The 22,022-nt window shown below is 36.8% G+C and overlaps 2 protein-coding genes across 3 annotated transcripts in view; both read left to right on the top strand.

Moving 5' to 3' along the window:
• The window catches only part of HEATR5B (HEAT repeat containing 5B), a 75,386-nt gene extending 66,576 nt beyond the window's left edge, over positions 1-8,810 (top strand). The window contains 5 exon segments of the mRNA XM_019647839.1: positions 224-490; positions 1,651-1,875; positions 3,283-3,434; positions 4,616-4,829; positions 7,886-8,810. Coding sequence (XP_019503384.1) covers positions 224-490; positions 1,651-1,875; positions 3,283-3,434; positions 4,616-4,829; positions 7,886-8,190 — 1,163 coding nt within the window. The 3' untranslated portion in view covers positions 8,191-8,810.
• An 11,024-nt stretch (positions 8,811-19,834) lies between these two features.
• The window catches only part of STRN (striatin), an 82,183-nt gene continuing 79,995 nt past the window's right edge, over positions 19,835-22,022 (top strand). Inside the window, exon 1 of one of the 2 annotated variants that reach the window (XM_019647833.1) lies at positions 19,835-20,238. In XM_019647833.1, coding sequence (XP_019503378.1) covers positions 20,005-20,238 — 234 coding nt within the window. In that variant the 5' untranslated portion in view covers positions 19,835-20,004. The remainder of the gene's footprint in view (positions 20,239-22,022) is intronic. The other variant, XM_019647834.1, reaches the window with a different exon arrangement.

The following is a 22,022-nucleotide window of genomic DNA, read 5'->3' as shown; positions in this document are numbered from 1 at the left end:
AGAAAATGGATTGTCCTTTACTTTTAAGGAGAGGTAAATAAGCAGAATTCTAATAAGGCAGAGAATTACTCTGAGAAAGACACGTTATATCAATTAGACATTCAGTTTTAAGTTGTTTTGAAAGAATTTCTCACATATACTGACTGTGTTGTTTTATCTGCTGTTTGTTTGTGTTTTGTTTTGTTTCTTGCTGGAAATTTCACCAAATTTTCTTTTACCCAAGATGAAGATGATATGGAAAAAGAGTCCTGTCCTGTATTAGGAGAAGGAGGCGACAGCGGTGGTCTTACACCTGGAAAATCCCTTGTGTTTGCAGCTATGGAGCTGCTGATGTTCATTTTAGTACGGCACATGCCACATCTCAGTACCAAGATGTCGGACTCCCCAAGTCACATCGCCGTGAAAACTCGACTGTCAGAAGAAAGTGCTCGTTTGGTGGCAGCCACAGTCACCATACTTTCCGACTTACCATCCCTTTGTTCCCCTGCTGGTACAGTATTGATCACTATTTGAATATGCATGATATGACGGTAGACAAAGATGAACTTGCTTTTGAATTTAAGTGCTATTAGGACTTATTTTCCTCTGAAATTTCGAATGTGAAAGGAGAAGTTGGTCTTTCTTAAGGGTTTGTCTGTCTGTCTTTAGGAGCCTATAAATGTTTAAAACACCAAAAACCCAAGATGCTCTTTTCAGACATATTTCAGGCAAACTTCAGTAAATAAATAGAACCACACCTTGAGGGAAGACATTGAATGTTAGCAGATAGACACAAGGTAGAAATTACTAAACCCTTTGGTTTCTGGCCTGGTTGCCACTCTTAAGCAACATTGACAAACTAAAGCAAGTGAGAGGAGAGTGACAACCAACTCTAAGGAGTAACTAAAGAAATTATAGCTGGAAAAGATAATAGCTGTCTGCAAATACCTAAAGAACTGCTGGATGGAAAAGTAGACTTCCCTCTGTTTATCTAGAAGGTAGAAATAGTGTCAGGAGACATAAAGGTAAATTTCAGCTCAACATGAGCCCGCAGATGTGAAAATAATGATTTCTCTATCATTGGAGCTTTGCAGGTAAACTACAGTGACTGCATGGGAGAGAGTGGTGAAGGGAATCTTTCATTAAGTGGGAAGTTGAACGTGGTGACCTTAAAGCTCTTTTAGCTACAAATTCCAGGATTCTATCATTTCTTCTTTGTTTACCTGTAGTCTATTCATCGTTTTCCTGGCTTGGTTAGGCTGACTTTAGTACACTGAAGATTGATTACATGTCTTAGAATTGCTACAAGATTCACCAAATTTCTCAGACATTTCTCAAAGTATGTATATAGTAGTGTTTTCCTTCTGTTTTTCTATCTTCCTTTATCATTTTCATTATGAGGGGCGTGACATATGAAATGGGTAAAGCATTGGAAATAATAAAAACAAGGCTAATTGGAGAAAGAAAATATCCTGTCATTTTTGAAATAACTTGCCACTTTCTTATTTTCTTTCTTAAACATTGAATTATGGTAATAGTAATGCAATAAATATTGTATAAAAGCAACAAAAAATAATAATAAACCGCAGTCAATTGTAAAAAATATAAACAATTGGAACAACGGTAATATGGGAGCTGAAGATGAGGTAATGTGATTTGTTTTTATTTCAGGATGTATGACAATCCTGCCCACAATTCTGTTTTTAATTGCAAGAATATTGAAAGACACGGCAATAAAGTCTGCAGATAATCAGGTTCCTCCACCAGTCACGGCAGCTCTTCAAGGGATTAAAAGTATTGTGACACTTTCAATGGCCAAAACCGAGGATACACAAAAACAGTGGACAGCTCTCATTCGTAGCACTCTTGCGTGCATCCTGGAATATGCTCAACCAGGTAACCCAATCAGTTTAAAATTTTTTAATCTACAGGGTGTCTGTTCCCCAATAACTAATTATTTGAATGAGCTTGTCAGAAAACTGCTCTATCTCACTGAATCAACTCAGAGAGGTATTTTAGTCACATCTTTCAGATAGGAACTTGAATGCTCTTTTTCTGGATATTGACTCTGAATGCCCTTGTCTTAGAACTTAAATACATGTTGGGAGGTTTGACGTGACCCCATTATTTCTTGAGCACTTCCTTACTTTGTGACACCAAGATGTGGCAGACTCATCTTGTGTTATCCCTGTTACTGAAGCCACAATTTAAAAATAAAATATTAGTTTTCTGACAAAAAAGTTGCTTGCAATGTCACAAATGCTGAATTAGAGATTGTTCTCATTTCACCTAGAATAATATTCCTATTTTGAAGTTCTCAGATTTTTAACATGTATAACTTAGGTTATTATAAATTGGCTAAATCCTTTGAATTTTGCATCTCTTAATTTTAAGTTAATGGAATTCTTCTCAACCATTGTATTTGTACCCTCATTATGAGATAATGTTAACATATCAAATGTATATTTTCCTAATCCTGATAAGGTACTGATTGTTATTAGATATTTGCAGTTGCCAGATTAGCCCAAATTCACATATAAAGAATGTTGATAAGTTCAGCTGTGGAAGAAACAGTAACCACAAAATAGTTTGAGTCTCTTATTTTATATGTTTAGTAGTACTGTTCATTAGAATAAATATACATATTTATTTCCTATGTTTCTAATTACATACTATATTTCTATTAGGTTAAAGTTGTATTTATTCCTTAATACATGATTACAATGGCAAGAAATTCTTTAAAATTATGAGAGTACTGTCTTCAGCAAATTGCAAGATTTTTTCATTTATGGTTGTATAGAATTTATACTAAGTAGGAAGGTGATAGTACTAAGAATTTCTACTCTGGATTTTTAATTTACTTGGAATGTTTTATCAAAATCATTTAACTTTGTTAGAAGGAGTGTATTTGGAAATGTTTGATTAACTTAAACTCCAAAGAAGTTAAATGACTTTTAAGTTATTTTCTATTTCCATGTTATCTTTCATATTTAAATGACCTTTCCATATTAGAGTTCTTATTAGGATATATGCCTGAATTTTTTTCAGTTAATATTGTACCATCCAGAAAAACAAGGAAAAGGACTTAAATACAGGACTTCTAATAAAGTTTCCTCAGTAGATGAGTTCCATTCATAAAGTCATTTATGGACTATATTAGATTGAGGCACACACTGCCATAAATGTTGTTGGGGACGGAGAGAGGGTTATGGAACAAGACTGAAATTCCAAAGCATTTTTTAGAAACAGCACATTGCTTTCACTTTTCATATATTTCAATATTTCATTATTCATTTATTTCAGAAGATTCCATGCCTATGCCTGATGAAGTAAGCATGCTAACGGCAATTGCACTCTTCCTGTGGTCTGCCAGTAGTGAAATAATAGGAGTCCAGTCATTACAGAATGGCTGCATGAACCGATTCAAAAACGCATTAAATTCATGTGACCCGTGGGTAAGTTATACTTAAAATAGATGTAGAGGTTAACATTCCACTTTATCAGGAAAATTTCAGATTGATTCATTATAATGAATATATCAAATGAAAACCTAGGTATTTGCTCTTTAGCTTTTAAATAGAAAAACTGGAAAAGATTATTGGATTTAAACACTAGGGGAGATACATATGTATGTTTATTTTGCACATGTTTATGCAAAAATTCTCCAATACCTAAATTATTTGATTAACCCTGGCTTACATTGGTAGAGACTTTACACGAGTTTATGGTTTTATTTTTCACTGTTTACTTAATGACACCAGAGGCATTAAATTGATTTTTTTACATTTTTAATGAACCAATTACAAACTTCAGTTTTCTAGAAAATAAGTTTTATTTTTTTACAATGTCAAAGTCTAAACTAATGATTCTCAAACCTGCTGCACATCTGAAAAAAAGTCAGTTAAGTAACATGATTCCCAGACTTAATTGCTATTTTCCTGACTGGAGATCTATTTTAAAAACATTCCCCAGGTATTCATTTCCAGAAAGGTTTGGCAATTTCTCTTCTACCAAAGAGCCGAAACAGTTTTTTTCCACTATTTGTCCCATAAGTTAATTGTCTGCTATTTTTTTAATATTAATATAAAGTCTTTCTCATCTAAAATGGAGCCAATGAGACTTTACTTTGTAGGTCTGGAAAACTTGAATTGACATAAGCAGTCATTTCCAGGGATTTCAAATGGACTTGAGGTGTCTAAGCAATGTATTTTTTTTATAGTTTTGTTTGACTTCATTCAAATATTAGTCTTCCTTATTAATTATGTTAGGTTAAAGTGAAAGGGACAATTGTAAATTAAAGAAAAAATTAAAAACAAATTAAAATGCCTCATTTCCAGATTCTTGCACGATATAGAATTATAGAACTATATGAGTTATATAAGCAGGATAATTTGGCAGTTAACATATAAGGAATATTTATTTAATTTATTTTTAGTTAGTTTTATTTAGTTAGCTTATTAGGAGTTTCATTATCCTATTTCATTTCTATAAGTAGAAAGGGGCATTAATTTGTTTCGCATTTTTATTTTCATTCTGCAGTATCACATCTTTTCAGTATATGTTAAGGTGCATTGTGATTGTACAGCAAATCAGAACTATCACACACGTTAATTAATAAAATGATTTTCTCATATAGGTTCAAGCCAAATGTTACCAGCTTCTCCTCTCAGTCTTCCAACATTCCAATCGTGCCCTTTCAACTCCCTATATTCATTCATTAGCTCCAATAGTGGTTGAAAAGCTGAAAGCTGTTGAAAGAAACAGACCAGCCAGTAACACAGAGCTTGTAGCTGTTCAAGAAGGAATCAAAGTTCTTGAAACATTGGTTGCTCTTGGGGAAGAACAGAACAGTAAGTACTTTCTTACAAAAGCCACTGGTCTAAAATGAAGATCTGTATTATATAAATAATCTTATTTGACACTAGACACAGGCCATTGCAACAGTGAAAACTAAATTTAAGGCTAAATGCTATGCAAAAACCAAAGGTAAATGGTAAATGTTTACTAAAGGTACACCAAAGGAAGAAGGTTTAATGGAATGTGATAGCATTCATTAGGAGGATACCATCAAGTGAATAAATGAGTGAACGTCTATGATACTTAATTTTTTTAAATGCTAATTGCTTATTCTACCTCTTAAAAGTATTGCTAAAGTACAAAATATCTATATTCTGAGTGAAGAAGCCCATTAGAAAATGAAGCAGCCTTGATGATGTTTATTGTTGATATATCTCACTAATAGTTAATACAATACATAATTATTTACATATATAATACAATGTATAGTATTAAGTTATACTATACGTTGTTACATAGGAGTTATATAATATATAGTAATAGGATTCCAAGAGGGTAAATTCTAAGCTTTTAAATTTGTTTTATCACTCAACTTTTTTTGCATTAGTTACAAATGTTAATTTTTGTTTTTAACTTTACAGTATCCATCATAGAAACAGGCTGCGAATATTTTCTTACCCAACATGACCAAAGTTACAAGCTAAAAACATTGAATTAGACTTGACTATGATCTCTTCATCTTTATCTTTATTCAATCTATTACTCAAAACTTGTCCTCTCTTTTGAAACTTCTCTAGGATTCAAGAGAAACTTGCTTCCTATTCTTATAAATCGATAACTATAATAGTTTCCTAGCAGATACTCCCCATCAGATTTACCTAAAACAATTTTTCTCTCTCTTGTTTAAGACCTTTGAGTAGTTTCCTCTTGCATTACTGCATCAAGTCTAAACATCTTTTCTGGTTTTCAAAACTTTTATTTTGTTCCCTAGTCTGTGTACCTGCTAACCTGGCCAGTCCAATTTTCTCTCTCTCTTATTTTAATCTCTATACAATTTCCATTCTATTTTCACTCTCCTCAGGTGTTTTCTTCTCGTTTCTTATACAAATCTACTAAGTCTATGTCAGATCTTATTTCTTCAAGAAACGTTGCCTGGTTACTCAGCCCACTCTGATCATTCCCTTCATACAATTTCTTTGGCAATTATAATCAACTTATTTTATGGCCTTATTATTTTAAAATAATCACTAAAACTATAAAATCCTAAAGTATTCCTCAGCTTTGTGAGTCTTTTGATGAACTCTATATCTCAAATGCTAACTACAGGTTTTTAGCACTTAAATAGTTCTCTAATTGTCCTTTGTGCTATGTACTCTTTTTGACTAGGTGATGAAAGCATTCGTTAGAGACGAATTGTATGTTTCCTAAAATTCTTAGCACGTTTCTAGATACTTGATGGGTACTCAAATAATTTATAATATATGTTTTCAATTAATTATATTTTAAGACTGTGAAAAACCAAACCTTACCTTTCAGCCTCCTGATAAAAACCTCTTCTGCTTTAGTAAGCAGTGTACTGAAGATAATTTCTTATTTCTTTGATAATTTACTATAATTTTCATAACTATTTCATTATGAAAATCAGTTCTTATTATACAGTATTATTATCATTCTATGTGAGGGAACATGAGTTAAATCCAGCCAGTTGGAGGATGTACTTGGGACTTTTAAAACAGCAGCTTATTTTCTTTCTTTTGAAATTTCAACATGGAAAATAAATGCAATTCGTTTAAAAAACTTCTGAGTGGTTTCCAAGACAAAGGGTGTGTTTTTTTTTTCATTCATTCAACAGTTATTGAGCACCTTACTGTGTTCCAGGTACTGTTGTAGACACGGAGGCTCAGTGTGAAATAATTCACACAAAGATCCCCGCTCTCATGGAGCTTACATTCTAGTGGGAAAATGCACAATAAACACCATCCCCCTCTTAGATATGTCTGTGTCTGCTTTCTCTAGAGATTAAAAGATTATATATGTATATATAGTGTAGACAATTCTATATATAATTTTATATAAAGGTAAAAATAGATTACATTAATTTTAGATGGAAACATAATAGTGCAATGCAGAAAAGAATAGACGTTAAGGGGAAAAAAATCTAGCCGGGAAAGAGGGAGTTCAGGGCCAGAGTGGGCTGGGGTTCTGGGAAGGCCTCGCTGATATTATCGCTGCCTTTGATGACATCAGTGAGTGTTACATCCCACATTCCGTATCAGATGTTTCCTGCTCCCCTGCAGCTTTGGCTTTAGTATTATCTGTTGTCATTCTACAAAAATAATATAAATTAAAGGTAGAGAAAGCATTATTCTCAATGTTGATTATAAGATACACACACACATATATAATTACATATTTTTTTTAGAAAAACATCAGCTTTAATAAAATTTACATTCCAGGGTGGAGTTGCTTATATGGGAAGACAAAGAGACTAGTAAAGGGGATTAAGCCTTCAAATAAAATTATTATTATTTTTTTAAGGGCTTGAAATTTATGTCAGCTAGGAATGGGTTCTTTTTAACCTTAAGTTTTATGTATTCCCTTCTTTTTGAAAGATTTTTTTCCTCACTTACTGTGGGTTTGGGGGGAATGATGAAATGGGAACAGCTGTATTCCTATTTTTTAAAAAAAGAAGGAAATAATCTTGTTTTAGTTAAATAATAGTAAATAGATGCTGTTCAGGTTGCTGTTCCCTACTCAACCTCCCTCTTCAGGAATAACCTTAACAATTTCATAACCTTACTCTCAAAATACATTATACCAGATGGAAATTGTAAAGTGCTTATTTCTTTTTAACCTCTTAAGAAGCATGTTTTAATAAAACAAATAAATATATATGTAAAAAATATAATCTTTACAAGCCTGGTTTCCAACCCTAACATAGCTTGGGTATTTAGTAAATATTTAGTATTAATTATAAGTTATCACTGAGGTCTAAAATAGATTATGCATGTTAAGTTATAATTCAAACTACCATACCTAGTTATAAAAATAAAATCGATTGCAATTTTCAGATTCGTGAGCATCTTCAGACTAACTTTGTTGTTTGCAGGAGTCCAGTTACTTGCCCTTTTAGTTCCCACGTTGATTTCCTACCTGCTGGATGAAAATTCTTTTGCCTCAGCAAATGCAGCTTCCAAAGATCTCCATGAGTTTGCACTCCAGAATTTAATGCATATTGGACCTCTGTATCCGCATGCTTTCAAGACTGTCATGGGAGCGGCCCCTGAGTTGAAAGTCCGTTTGGAAACTGCTGTCCGAGCAAGTCAAGCCAGCAAAGCGAAAGCAGCTGCCCGGCAGCCAGCCCCTGCTGTGCATTCTGCACCAACAATTAAGCTAAAAACAAGCTTTTTCTAATCTGCTATTCCATTCATTTGTATTGATATTGTCAACTACAGGCTAACTAGGGATAGCCTCTGTCTCATCCCAGGCTGTCGATTTGACTTGATTTGTATATCGGTATTACGTGCTTCTTGTAGGTTAGTGAAATGATGCTCATGCTGCTCTCTGATTTTGAAGGAGTGGTTTTTTGTTTTTTTTTTAAATCGTGGTGAATGTACTTTCTTTTTTGTTCTAATAATGTTTCACTTTTATTAATTAATTTATTTTTGAAACACTGAGCCATAGTCTTACATTTAAATGCTAAAAAACAATTGTATCATGTAGTTGGGCCCCCCTATTGATATTGTCAGAAAAAAATAGGTTGGTATTCAGCATCTGTCACAAAAAAGTTTAATTGGAACACAGCAGAATTTAAGTTTTGAAGTAAGCAAAACAATGGGAAAATGTCTGTTTCGTGGTGTATATGATATGAATAAAGTCACATTTTCTTAGCATTTCTCAAAATGTCCTTACCTTTCTGGTTGGTCTTTTTACTTTCATATTAGATTACTAAATTATGCTTGTGTATATTTTAGTTGTTAATTAAATTAAAGCTTTCATTTAAAGTCCATTAAAATGTTTCAGATGTGCAATAATATTCTCCTGCTTTATTGAATGGCTAAAATTTGGCCTCGGTTATATTTCATAATTACAGAGCCTTGAGTTCTAGCTATGATGGTTAGTCTCATACATCAAATATTTATTGAGTGCCTACTGAGTATAAGGCATCAAGCTAAGTGCTGCAGGACAGATGAAAATGAATGAGTCATAATTATAGTTATGCCAGTCTCCAATGCAATGGGAATTTTACACCATCGAATAGATAATTGATGAAATGAATGTTTGCCACAGTGTTTAGCAAATTTTAAACAGCAAGTTTTACCAAACAGTGTTACATAGACTGTATTATCAAAAGCAGGCCACCTTCCTGAACATTCCAAATGTATGCCTATTTACCATCTGCTTCCTTTTACTTCTTCTCTCATACCCTAACCAGTGGCAATTCAGACAGCCTTGCCTTTCTTCCTGTTCAGTCTTTCAGACCTCAAATAGGTGCTTTATCTCACCTATTTTCTCACTGACTTTTATTTCTACAGGACTTTTTTTTTTTTTTTCATTTCAGACGTGCTTGTCCAAAGTTATTCTCATTTTGGGGAGGTATTTTTTTTGAGGGGGGGCATACAGTGTTATCAAGATATAATCCACATGCCACACAGTTCATTCATTTGAAATGTACAATTTAAAAATGGTTTTTAGTGTATACACAGAGTAACACAACCATCACCACGAACAATTGGTAATATTTTTATTTCCCCGAAAAGCAACCCTGTACCCTTTGGCTATCACCCCACAATCTTTCTATTTCTCCTTAGCCTTACATTACCACTAACCTACTTTCGGTCTCTATTGATTCTTCTGTTATAAATATTTCATATAAATGAAATCATAGAATATGTGGTCTTTTGTGACTGGCTTCTTGACTTAACATAATGTTTTTAAAGTTCATCGATGTGGTAGTATACACCAGTACTTCATCCCTTTTTATGGCTGGATAATACTCCATTGTCTGTATACCACATTTTGTTTATCTTTTCAATAGCTAATGAACATTTGGGTTGTTTCCATCTTTTGCCTGTAATGAATAATACTGCTGTGAACAATTGTTTACAAGTTTTGGGGCAGACGTATGTTTTAATTTCTCCTAGGTTCACACCTAGGAGTGGACTTGTCTACTCAATGGTAACTGTGTTCAGTTAAGGAATTGCCATAGTGTCTTCTGATTGCTTGTTTCTTGTTTCATGCACACATAACCCCTTTTCACTCATCAATTTATAAAGTGTTTATTTCTGCCTTGGCTGTTGGCTGCTGCTGTTGGTACCTCCCGGGCTTTTTCCATAACTCCCCAGTTTGCAGTAGATGCATCATTTGCCGTTTCGCAGTAGACTGCATCATGCGTTAGCAATGATTCTCTCTTTCTTCTCCCTCTCTCCCTCAGTCTGTCTTTTCCCCTCGTCCCCTCTCCCAGTACATCTTTATACTTTCTCTAAACTATTCTGTGCCATTTACAACTGCACTTCTGGTTTTCTAGGATTATATCTATACAAGATTTGTTTGAATAATTATATATTTTAATTTGTTTCACTGCTCAACCCATGTGATTTTTTTCTCAAGCTGAGTAATATTTATTTGATCAAGAACATCTGTATCAAGAAACTGAAAGGAGAAGCATCATGATAGCCAGGGGATTATTTGTGAAGCTTAGTCTGAGCAGTTTTAATATTATAAGAAGCTTCTATCTGCTTTCCAAGTTCTCGTTAATCAATATTATACATTTTCATCCTCAATTTAAAGAAAATGAAGCTCTGAAATAGGGTGTCCCTGTTCTAAATAGGTTCTGCCTTCAGGGAGGGGTAGAATTTTGGAAAACTAACACTTGGAGGGCCTCAGCTTCCCCATCTATAATGAGAGGAACATTTACTAGGTATTCTCTCTATGATCTTTTACACATCTATGTCTCTGTGTGTGTGTGTGTGTGTGTGTGTGTGTATGCTTTTTATCAAGAGAGTGAATCATTGGCCAATCCTTTAATATTGGCACATAATATTATTTAGTCTGATAAGTAGTTTTTACATGTATATAAAATTGTTATCACAGTATAACAGTATAAAATACATTAAATCCAGACAGCAGTTCAATATTGCAGATTCTCTCTTTCTAGAAGAGCCACCATTTTTGTTGTGTGCCAGGCACTGTGCTAGAACTTTATATCCATTACTTTTCATTCAAACATGGCCAAAGGATGGATATAATTAGTCCAGTTTTCAAAACACATTTAATGATATGAATTACTACGCCTTACATTTTCTTCATTCTTAATTGGAATTTTTAAGTCGATGCCAGAAATGGCTAGAGTACAAGTATAAATAAATTTCTTGCCTTCATGCTTTCCATCAGATGGATTATTTTTAACACCTGATTTAATCATTACAAACCCATTTATAATTCTAAAAGCTTATGAAACTATTATTTATGGACTTCACAAAATTTTAACTAGATTAATAAGAACTGCATGTCTTAATCATAATTTAGAAAAATTATCCTGAGCTAAGTTTTTGGTGCTGTCAGTAAACAAATGTGAGAACTATGCACGCACAAGTGCCCAGTACAGCTATTTTTTTCTTTTTCTTCAGGAGACTTTGTTCACAGCCTTGTCCCCTATCCACAATTCTCTCTTTTTACCATTAGAACTCAGGGGTTTCCATTTCAGGCATTGTTTTTCTCATACACATATAGTTCTAATTACCCTTTTACCCCTTGACTTTCAATGCAAGTCAAAAGAATCCATGAAAACTTAAGTGAGCTTGTTTTACTTTTCCAATTTTTAACCTTTGATTATTCAACCTCTCTTTAAATCCCTTCTTTTATTTTTGATGGCTACTTCATAGTGGATGTACCATTATTGACTTGGCTATTACCCCATGCTTCGGTACTTGGTTTCTGGCTTTTACATATTAATAAATAATGCTGCATTTGACTTTTTAAAAAGGAAACTTTGTAGGTTATTTCGTTGGGATAGTTCCTTAAAGGGGTTATAAAAAATATAACAGGTTTGAACTTCAACACACATTGCTGGATCTTAGAAAGTGATGCTTTTTGAAATAACATGTAAAAATGAAAGTGGGTCATTGTTTTCTAAATTCCAAGAAAATGCCTGGAGTGCCCTTATATCTCCACAAATATTTTGATATACCTGAACATTTTCAAAAATGACATTTTAGTTAACTATAAATCATTATGAAGCAAAAACAATGAAGTTGGGCTGTTTGTAGTAAAAATATCCTTGTTTAAAATCAAGAAGGTGATAGTCCTACTGTACACATGGGTGTGTGTGTGTAGGGGGCAGCTGAGAGAGTTGGGGGATCACCTTTGGATGCCACATGTGAAGGGCAATGACAAAATGGTGTGTATCCAAGAAATGATATAGAGAAACAGAGAGTAAAAAAGGGCAATATGATCATTAATCTTCAGCTAGGAGGACCAGTTAGCCGACCGCACCAACAGGTCAATGTTTCATATAAGAGATTTGCAATCGAACTTAGAAGAAGAATTTTCTAAGATAGCTATTAAAAATGATTGTCTTGTGCTAGTGCATTACTTGACACTGGACATGTACAAGGAGAACTTGAATTCCTCTTTGTGAAGACTTTGTGATATGATTCTCTAATGCTGTGTCTTACCCATTCATTGGACAGTTATATATGGGACACCTACTGTATGCCAGGCACTGGGAGTACCGTAGTAAACAGTTAAGCAAAGAATCTGCCATGGTATGTTTACATTCTTCCTGGAGAGAGAGCGGAAATAACCACAAGTTGTGATAAGTAGGAAGGGTGCTATGAAGGATGGTTTGATAGAGAATAATAGGGGTTCCTTCATAGGACTGTCCCGAGCTCTAGCCTCTCTTCTGCTCTTCAGACTTGGATATGTGACTACCTATCATTTGCTGTCTCAGAAACTCCTCAACCACAATTTAAAATTGAACCCCATCTCCTTATCTAACACCTGCTTCTCAACTCATGATCTCCCAGTAAACAGTGCAACTCTTTTATCTGGTTGAGTAGCCATAGGTAAACCTTAATTTCATCGCTGACACTTCCCGTTTTCTCCATCATATGCTTAGTTCATCACCACGTTTCCTAAATACCTTGTCAAATGCCTCCATGTGTCGTTATTGCCATTATGACCATCCTAATCCAAATCACCACATTTGGTTCCAGGATAGCAAAGTGGTTGGTGTGGATGGTAGTGTCAGTTTTCCTGGGTTGGAATCTGGCTCTGTCACTTAAAAGCTGTGTGACCTCGGGCAAGTCACTTGTTCTCTTTGTGCCTCAGTTTCTGTATCTGTAAAATGAGGACAATAATCATACCTATCTTCTAGAGTAGCTGAGGATCAAATGAGTTCATACTTGTAAAGGACCTTAAAATAGTGCCTGACCCTTAGAAAACAATTTAGAAATGTCAACTAATACTATATTTTCCACACAGAAACTGAATTAATCTTTATAAATTCAAATCTGATACTTTGCTGAAAACATCATTTGGTTACCTTCCCATAAAGACAAATTCCTTAAAGTGACCCTCAAACCCCTGCACCATCTGGCTCCTGCCTCTTCACCTCATTTCATTTCATCTACACCTATGGCCATATGTAGTGTCCCTATCTGTCAAATGAACATAATACCTGCACTTACCTCACATGAGGCATTGTAAGGATCAAGTTAAGGCATATAAAATGCAGTATTTTTATTGAGTAAATCCTCAGTAAGTACTGGCTATAAAAGTAATAATCGTTATTACTTTCCTCTTGTTCTTTATGTATCAGCTATATTGTACTTCTTTCAAGGTAGCAAATGCAACTATGTACTTTTCTTCCTAAGGTGTTTGAATTTTGCTTAAAAGCTCCATTCTACCTCCTAGCTAATTTATATTCTTGCTTCATGTTTAATCATCATAGCATCATAAAAATGTTTTGGCATTAATCTGGGCTTTGCCATATAGTAAAAACTGTTTTATATTATCTTTTTCTCCTATAATGAAAATGTATGTATTGGCTCCTTAAGCTTGAACACAAAGTCAGCTCTTTGGTTGTTATATTACTGTTATGAGTTCATGTGAAAGTGCCTATGAGCTGGTACAAACCATTCCTACTCTTGTTACTTCATGTCCTGCAGCCGGGGGGAAATCTGGGAAAGGAGATAACAGATAATGGTAGGGTTTTCCATTACAGGGAACAACTGCAAGTGCTAAAATTAACACAATTGAACAACAGTAGCATATTGAGGGCCTGCACAGGAGAGGGAGAGAAATGTAATTCATGCAAAATAAGTTAAATCTTGTTTGAAAAAAGTTAAGAAAATATAGGTATTCAAAAATTAAAACACAAATGTACTGGACCTCCTTAACCTGATTCATGTAACTTGTTTTTCTGCCACAATGCCCTGATCACCCCTAAGCCACCCCTCCCCACCCCTACCCCCTATTTATTTATTTTTTTTAAAGTACCACATTTTAATTCTTTTGAGATCTGACTTCATCTGTGTTAAAGGACTATCAGAAGGAAGTTGGGGTGGTGGTGGGGGGTGCTATTCTGAGCAATTCAAGCCTAAATGAAGATTGGGTGTTTTCTGCTGAGAAAAGTTTCCACCTAGAAACAAGTATGTCTGTTGCATACTCATAGTTGGCAGGAATAATCAGCTTTTAAAAATGTTCTTCTCTCCCCCCACGCCCCACAGTTATTTTTATGTAATGAAGATTATATTAATTGTTTGACATTCAATTCTTGTCTTAGAAATGGGGGCACCATAGTTATTTTAAGAAAGAGATGAAGAAAACAATCTTTTGAGTAGAGCTTTCATTCACTGGAAATTTTAAAAGAGAATAGGGCAAGGGATGGAGTTGATGGGGAGAAAGGAACAGTGTTCAAAAATCAGTTTATCTGTGCTTAGAGAAATACAATCTTAAACTGATCATCAATATTCCAAGAAAAGGCTTACTGTTACCGCTTCAGAGCTATATTATCATTTTAGTGTTCCCCTGTGTTAGGTATTTGTTTAAAGAGTTGTTAAAGCAAAGCTGGTTTTAGATTTTAAGTATTTATTTCTCTAAATATCAGCCACTACAAAATTAAAATTAATTTCAAATTTGAAATTAAATTTTGTTTAAGCAGTTGTTTATTAAATAAAGTGAAAATTAATTTTAAAATTAAAATTAGGCAACTCTCTAATTGCAACCATACTCTTCCAAAGTAATATAATAATAATGAATAATAGAGGCTATTCTTCCATCCTATAACTAGACTGTCATGTAGATTTAATTCTTGGACTCCCAAGAAATATTTTCAGATAAAGAATTCCTTTGCTTTCTAGCTTGTGATTGACTGTTTCCCTAACCCAGTCTTCCCTAACCAGACTTCAAATCTAGGGAATAAGTTTGGAGGCTGAGAAACTGTAGAGGCAGGGACTGGCCCCTTGAAGAAGGGTAGACAGAGAGGTGACATAAATTAGGGAATGGCAGATGGTAGAAGAGGTTGATAAACAGTGGGCTATTGCATATTCCTCTTCCCCAAAGTTCCATTCATCCTAGCAGAAGCTTCTCTCCAGTCAACTGGTCCACTTTTTTTTTGTTTCTTGGCAGAATTCTGAAAGTCATCTGGTTCAATTTGAAGCCTTTTCTTTGAGCAGTTAAAGAGTCAAGAGACCTAAAGAACAGGTCATTTTGTACTTTTTTTTTTTTAAATAGCCACTCATTTTAATGAAAAAAAAAAGCAGATGAATTATTTGCCATTTTGTAGAACTATAGCCCCCACCCTACAAAGGACACACATATAAGCCAAAAAATAGCCAACACTCCAATTATCTAAGTAACATATTAGCATGCTACAATTTTTCATTTTAAACTGGGTACACTGATATATAAATCAACATTTTGACAGCTGCTCTCTGTGCTTGGAAAGGAAGCCCTATTTTTTGTGTCATAAGGCTTTATTAATTATAAAATGAAATGATCTGGAAATCAGCAACACCTTGAGACCTGAGGCTTAATGGTTGGGCGTACACATTGTTTTAAAAGATTATTTTAATTCTGCTGAATTGAAGTTCTGAATAGGGAATGAGAAAGGAAAAAGAACAATTATTGAGCCCCTAGTATTTATGAATTTTACATGTGTAATTTCAGCTAGTCTTGTGAACTCTATTACAATAATAGCTATCATTAGTCAATATATACTATAAGTGAGGCCCTATGCTAGGGGATTTACATTTCTTCTCTCATTTAATCTTCATAGTGACTTTATAAGGTAAATATTATTCACATATTAAAAATGAGAGAATTGCAGCAGAAGAAGGTTAAGCCATTTGTCCAAGATTTTCTCATTTGGAAAAGTGTAGTGTGGGGAATATAATTTAGGTTTAACCAATTATAAATGTCATGTCTTTTCTAGTTATTAACTTTTTCAGACTTTTTTTTTCAACTTTAAAAACATTTTTACTGTAGTGTTTGCGAATGCACATTGAGAGGGTCTTCTGGGATGCCTAAAATGTTCTGTTTCATGATCTGGGTGGTGGTTACATGGAGGGGTTCAGTTTGTGAAACTTCACTAAGATGTTCACTTACCACTTGTGAGCTTCTCTATATATTATATGCGATAAAATGTTTTTAAAAAAGTAATTCATGCTGAATACAGAAAATGTGAGACATACGCACAAAAGGGGGAAAAAATTCACAGGTCTTTTGTGGTTCCATACAAATTTTAGGATTGTTTGTTCTACTTCTGTGAAAAATGTCATTGGTATTTTGACAGAAATTGCTTTGAATCTGGAGATTGCTTTGGGTAATGTGGACCTTTTAACAATATTAATTCTTCAAATCCATGAGCATAGAGTATTTTTCCACTTATTTGTGTCTTCTTCAATTTATTTCCTTAATATCGTATAGTTTTTGGTATACAAGTCTCTCGCCTTGGTTAAATTTATCTGTAGGTGTTTTATTCCTTTTGATGCAATCGTAAATGGGATTTGTTTTCTTAATTTCTTTCTGATAGTTCATTATTAGTGTACAGAGACAGAACAGATTTTTGTGTATTCATCTTGTATCCTGCAAAATTACTGAATTCACTTATTCTAACAGTTTTTTGATGGAATGTTTAGGGGTTTTTGTTTCTATCATGTCATCTGCAAATAGGGACAGTTTTACTTCTTCCTTTCCAGCTTGGATGCCTTTCAATTCGTTTACTTGCCTAATTGCTCTGGCTAGGACTTCCAATACTATATTGAATAAAAGTGGCAACAATGGTTATTCTTCTCTTGTTCCTGATCTTAGAGGAAAAGCTTTCAGCTTTTACCATAGAGAATGATGTTCATTGTGAGCTTGTCATATATGGCCTTTATTATATTGAAGTAGGTTTCCTTTATGCCTGCTTTGTTATCATAAATCAGTGTTGAATTTTGTCAAATGCTTTTTCTGCATCTATTGATATGATCATGATTTTTATCCTTCATTTTGTTAATGCTATGTATCACAGTGACTGATTTGTTGATATTGAACCAGTCTTGCCCCCTTGGAATAAATCCCACTTAAATAATGGTGTTTGATCCGTTTAGTGTATTGTATTTGCTTTGCTAATATTTTGTGGAGGATTTTTGCATCCATGTTCATCAGGGATATTGGCCTAATATTCTTTTCTTGTGGTGTTCTTAACTAGTGTTGGTTATCAGGATAATGCTGCCCTCATAAAATGACTTTGGAAGAGTTCCCTCCATTTCTATTTTTTGGAAGAGTTTGAGAATTACTTGTATTAATTCTTCTTTGAAAGTTTGGTAGAATTCGCCAGTGAAGCCATTTGGTCCTTGACTTTTGTTTGTTGGGTGGCATTTGATTACTGATTCAATCTCCCTATTAGTTCTTGGTCTGTTCAGATTCTCTTTTTCTTCATGATTCTGTCTTGTATGTTGTATGTTTCTAGAAACTTATCCATTTCTTCTAGGTTGTCCAATTTGACCTATAATTGTTCATAGTAGCATCTTATGATCCTTTGTATTCCTGTGATAATAGTCGTAATATCTCCTTTCATTTCTATTTATTGGAATTCTCTTTTTTTTCTTGGTGAGACTAGCTAAAGGATTTATGAGTTCTTAAACCATTAGTTTTTAATTATATTTAATAATGTTAGGAATTTAAAGGAATTGTCAGACATGTATTCTATTAGAGAAAAAAAAACTTTTAACATTCAAAACTTACTTAAATCCTTCAAATAAAAAAAATATGCCATTGCTGCATTATTGCTCTCATGATACTCTGGTAGATCTGATAAGTAAGAGAAAGCAGCATGTTAATGGAAAGATCAATGAACTAGCTGTCAGGAATTCTGGTTTCTAGTTTTGGCTATGCCACTCACTCAAAGCTTCATTGTGGACAAGTCTCAAATTCTTTGGACTTCAGTTTCTTGAGCTGTAAAGTGAGAGGACTGGGCAGTGTCTCAAAGGACATTTACAGCCAAAATAATTTATGACACTGGTGATTTGGCCAGGCTTGGATCAAATTTTTATTGCAATAAAGAATGAATATTCTTTTCTCCCAATAAGTGGGAGAAAAGAGCTTGCCATCTTTATTTGCAACCAGAGCAGATACAATGTGTTTCCTGTTCTTTCCACAAGTAGTCATGGGAAGGGAGATGGGGAGAACACAGGGACAGGGGCAGGATATCCTTCCCTGGCATGTCACTCACCAGCCTATATAATTTTTTCTTGGGCATCAGGGTCTGATATCCCAGAATTCCATCCCACAAAACAAAAGAATTGCAAATAACTTGTTATGGAGACAGAATAAGTGCTGAATTTCATTTACTTTTTTTTTTCTTCAAGTGAGTGCCTTGCATTATCGTATGAATTTAGTGCCATCATTTCAGGGGCTTCAGAGAAGGATAATACTTACAGAGAAACACTTTTAAAGAACTTTGGTGTGCCTTTGGTAGGCTAATGCTGTTGCCAGTTTGTAGGTGAACGAAGGAAGAAACTGGAAACTGGACAAGTGAAAAGGGAGAAATGCCTGGAGCCTTCAGACAGTTCCAGGGAGCAGAAAGGGACTTTGTTCTTTCCCGTAGTATAGCTTTAAGTCACTGGGAGATTGATTATATACTTACCAACCTCCCTTTGATGACAGGAACTGTGTCATTTATCTTTATATCCCCAGTGACAGATCTCACCGACCATCAAATATTTGTTGAATTGAATTGGGCAAAAACTGCGCGGGAATCCGGTAGGGAAAAAGAGACCGAAATAACATCACCTTGGATATCTGAAACTTTTGAAGAATTTACTTCAAGATTAACTACAAAGGGACAGGGACTTCAACGGAGCACTTTTTTCAGATGAGATGGCAAGCAACCAGCACAGGAGGGGGGGGGTCATCAGAGTTCCTTAAAAGGGAAAACTGATCTGGCAACAGGTTTGAGCCCCCAACAGAAAAAGGGAGGAGCGACAGCGATACGCAGATGGGCAGATCTGAGGACCGTCTAGGGTCAGAGGAAACCTGAAGTCAGACCCACGGGAGAGGGCTGCGCGCAGCTGGCTGCAGAAGCCCCGTGCAGGGGCCGAACCAGCGCAGCTCGCTTCGGGCTTGTTTCTTAACAGAACTATCGGGAAGCCCTAAAAAATGTGCAGCTCGGGCTGATATTTTGACCTGATAACTTCCGTGTGTGTGTGTTGGCCTGGGAACTTCCGCGCGCGCGCGCGTGTGTGTGTGTGTGTGTGTTGGCCTAACTTCCGTGTGTGCGTGTTTGTGTGTGTGCTTGTCTCTGTGTGTGCAACAGGGAGCGCCACCCGCGAACTTCCGCGTGCGGTGGACCCTGAGGTGTAGCCCGGCTGCACCCTGCCCTGCCCTGCCCCACCTGTGAGGAAACCCGCGCTCCCCGCGGGGCGGGGCCGCACCGCCGCGGGCAGGGGCGGGGCCGCAGCGCGTCAGAGCCCTTCGCGGCCCCACAGGCCGCCTCAGCCACGCTCGCCGTCGCCACGCCCCGCGACTACATTTCCCAGCAAGCCCCCGGGCGCCCGCGCGCCGCAGTTGACCCATTTCCCGGCCCGTCCCGGGCTCGGCCGGCCCCCGCGCCCAGGCGGCTGCTCCCTGCTGACTGGGGTGTGGGCGGGGAGCGGCGGAGGGAGGAGGAGGCGCTGCTGGCCGCCGCCGTTGCCTCCGCTGCTGGACGCCTGGGCAGCTCACCGGGTTTCCGCGGCCGCCATGGACGAGCAAGCGGGTCCCGGAGTCTTCTTCAGCAACAACCACCCGGGCGCCGGCGGTGCCAAGGGTCTCGGGCCTCTGGCGGAGGCGGCAGCGGCCGGCGACGGGGCGGCTGCGGCAGGGGCGGCCCGAGCCCAGTACAGCCTGCCGGGGATCCTGCACTTCCTCCAGCACGAGTGGGCCCGCTTCGAGGTGGAGAGAGCCCAGTGGGAGGTGGAGCGGGCGGAGCTGCAGGTAAAGACCCTCCCGGCCTGGCCCTTTTTATCCCGCCTCTTTGCTCTCTTCCGCCCCGCCCCTCGCCGGTCCACTCCCCTTTGCTCCTGCCCATCCCACCCAGAACTGTCCCTTTCCCCCTTCACCTTTGCTTTAGGCTGACCCCACTTCCTTGACCCGGGTTCACACTCGCGCCCTGACGCGTTGTTTACCCTCCCCGCTCCTTTTCTTCTACTCCTTCCTTCTCTTAAATCTTGTCTCATTTCAACTCTTGCCTTCATCCCTCATTTCCAGGTCTTCTCTTTCAGTACACTAATTGGGCTGACAGTAGTTTTGAGAGATGTCTTGCAAATAAATCATCCTCTGTCCTAGGGAGTCCCATCCTAGGTCTAGAGACGTTCCCCCGCAGTCGGTATTGGCAGCTGGCTCCTCGCTGAGAGGAAGGTGATCAAAGAAGACAACAGAAGTTGTGTCTGTGAGGCCTTGACTGTGGGCAAGAGGCCGATGTAGGGCGAAAGTGTTACTAGGAATATCAGCTCCCTTATATATGGAAATGTTTCTTCTCTTCCCTCACCGCCCTGCCACTTTTCTTTTAGGTATTTCAGCTTCGTGGATTTTAAATGAAGGACCTAGATGATCACAGTCAGATGATGGTTCAGAGATGGTTTCCTGTTCTCAGAATCAGAAACTTCCCAAGGATGAATTTTATGTTCAGTGTTTTGTGAAATTGACTTTTTGCTTCCAAAGGAACTAAAAGGGGCTTTAAAGTTGGTTACATTTCCTTGTGTAATCTGCACGGTAAGGTGTATCCAGGGAGGAGCTGTTGTGGGCTCTTCGGAGAAGGAAAGTGAGGCTGATACTTGACAGGCCATTCTGAATTGGTAAATAGGTTTCAGCGGCTGTTCTTAAAACTTCCAAGCCATACACACCAATTTCACAAGGAACTTAAAGAACTATGAGTAGCTCTGCCTTTCTGCTTTACTGGCTAATCCTGTATGCTTATGAAATCTGAGTATAACGTTGTTTTGGTTGGTGAAGTGCTACCCAGTTTATCACTTTTTTTGGTAACATGTATTTTCTTTGGCACTTAAAAAAATGAAAAGGAGAACTCTATTAAAGATAGAATCTGCTAGAACAGGCAAGTGGCAGTGGTAGAAGCAAGCGGACAGGGTTATAGTAGACAGGGTTATAGTATGGGCTGTGCTTGCTGCTAGCTCTGTGACCTTGAGGAAATACTTTAACCTCTCTAAACTTCAGTTTCATCATTTATTTATTCAGCACATTTATTGAGTGCCAGCTGTGTGCCTCTGTGCCCTGGGATTAACAAAACTGGCAAAGCCTGTGCCCTCAGATAGCTTACGTTTTAGTGGGGAGGCAAACAATCCGCAAATGCAACTATATAATAATACTGACCCATGGTGGCAACTGCTATGAGAAAGATAAATCAGGACACAGGAAGAGAGTGTGATAGGGGCAGTTATTTTAGAGAGGGTCGTCAGGGAAGGTCTCTGGGAGGAGTCGAATGAAATGAGGGAGTGACCCATAATTTCTAAGACTCCTTCTGATTATTTCTGCAGTCGTGTGTTTATATTCTTTGGTGACTTTTTCATCCCTACTATTATGTTGCTTTAGTATCTGGTCTTTTGACATTTGTAATTTTCCTCATAATGAATCTGACCATGTCTGTGTAGTAACCAGCAGACTTAAATGCTTCGTTCAAATATTGGTAATTCACCTTTGTTAGCAATGCATTCCATAAATGAACTTGTGGATTTCAGACTTAAAGGAAGTGTTAAAGGCAAGTG

Source organism: Hipposideros armiger, unplaced genomic scaffold (assembly GCF_001890085.2).
Source record: "Hipposideros armiger isolate ML-2016 unplaced genomic scaffold, ASM189008v1 scaffold_116, whole genome shotgun sequence".
NCBI classification, from domain to species: Eukaryota; Metazoa; Chordata; class Mammalia; order Chiroptera; family Hipposideridae; genus Hipposideros; species Hipposideros armiger.
Note: the sequence above shows the minus strand (reverse complement) of the source record. Positions and strands in the feature narration are given on the sequence as shown.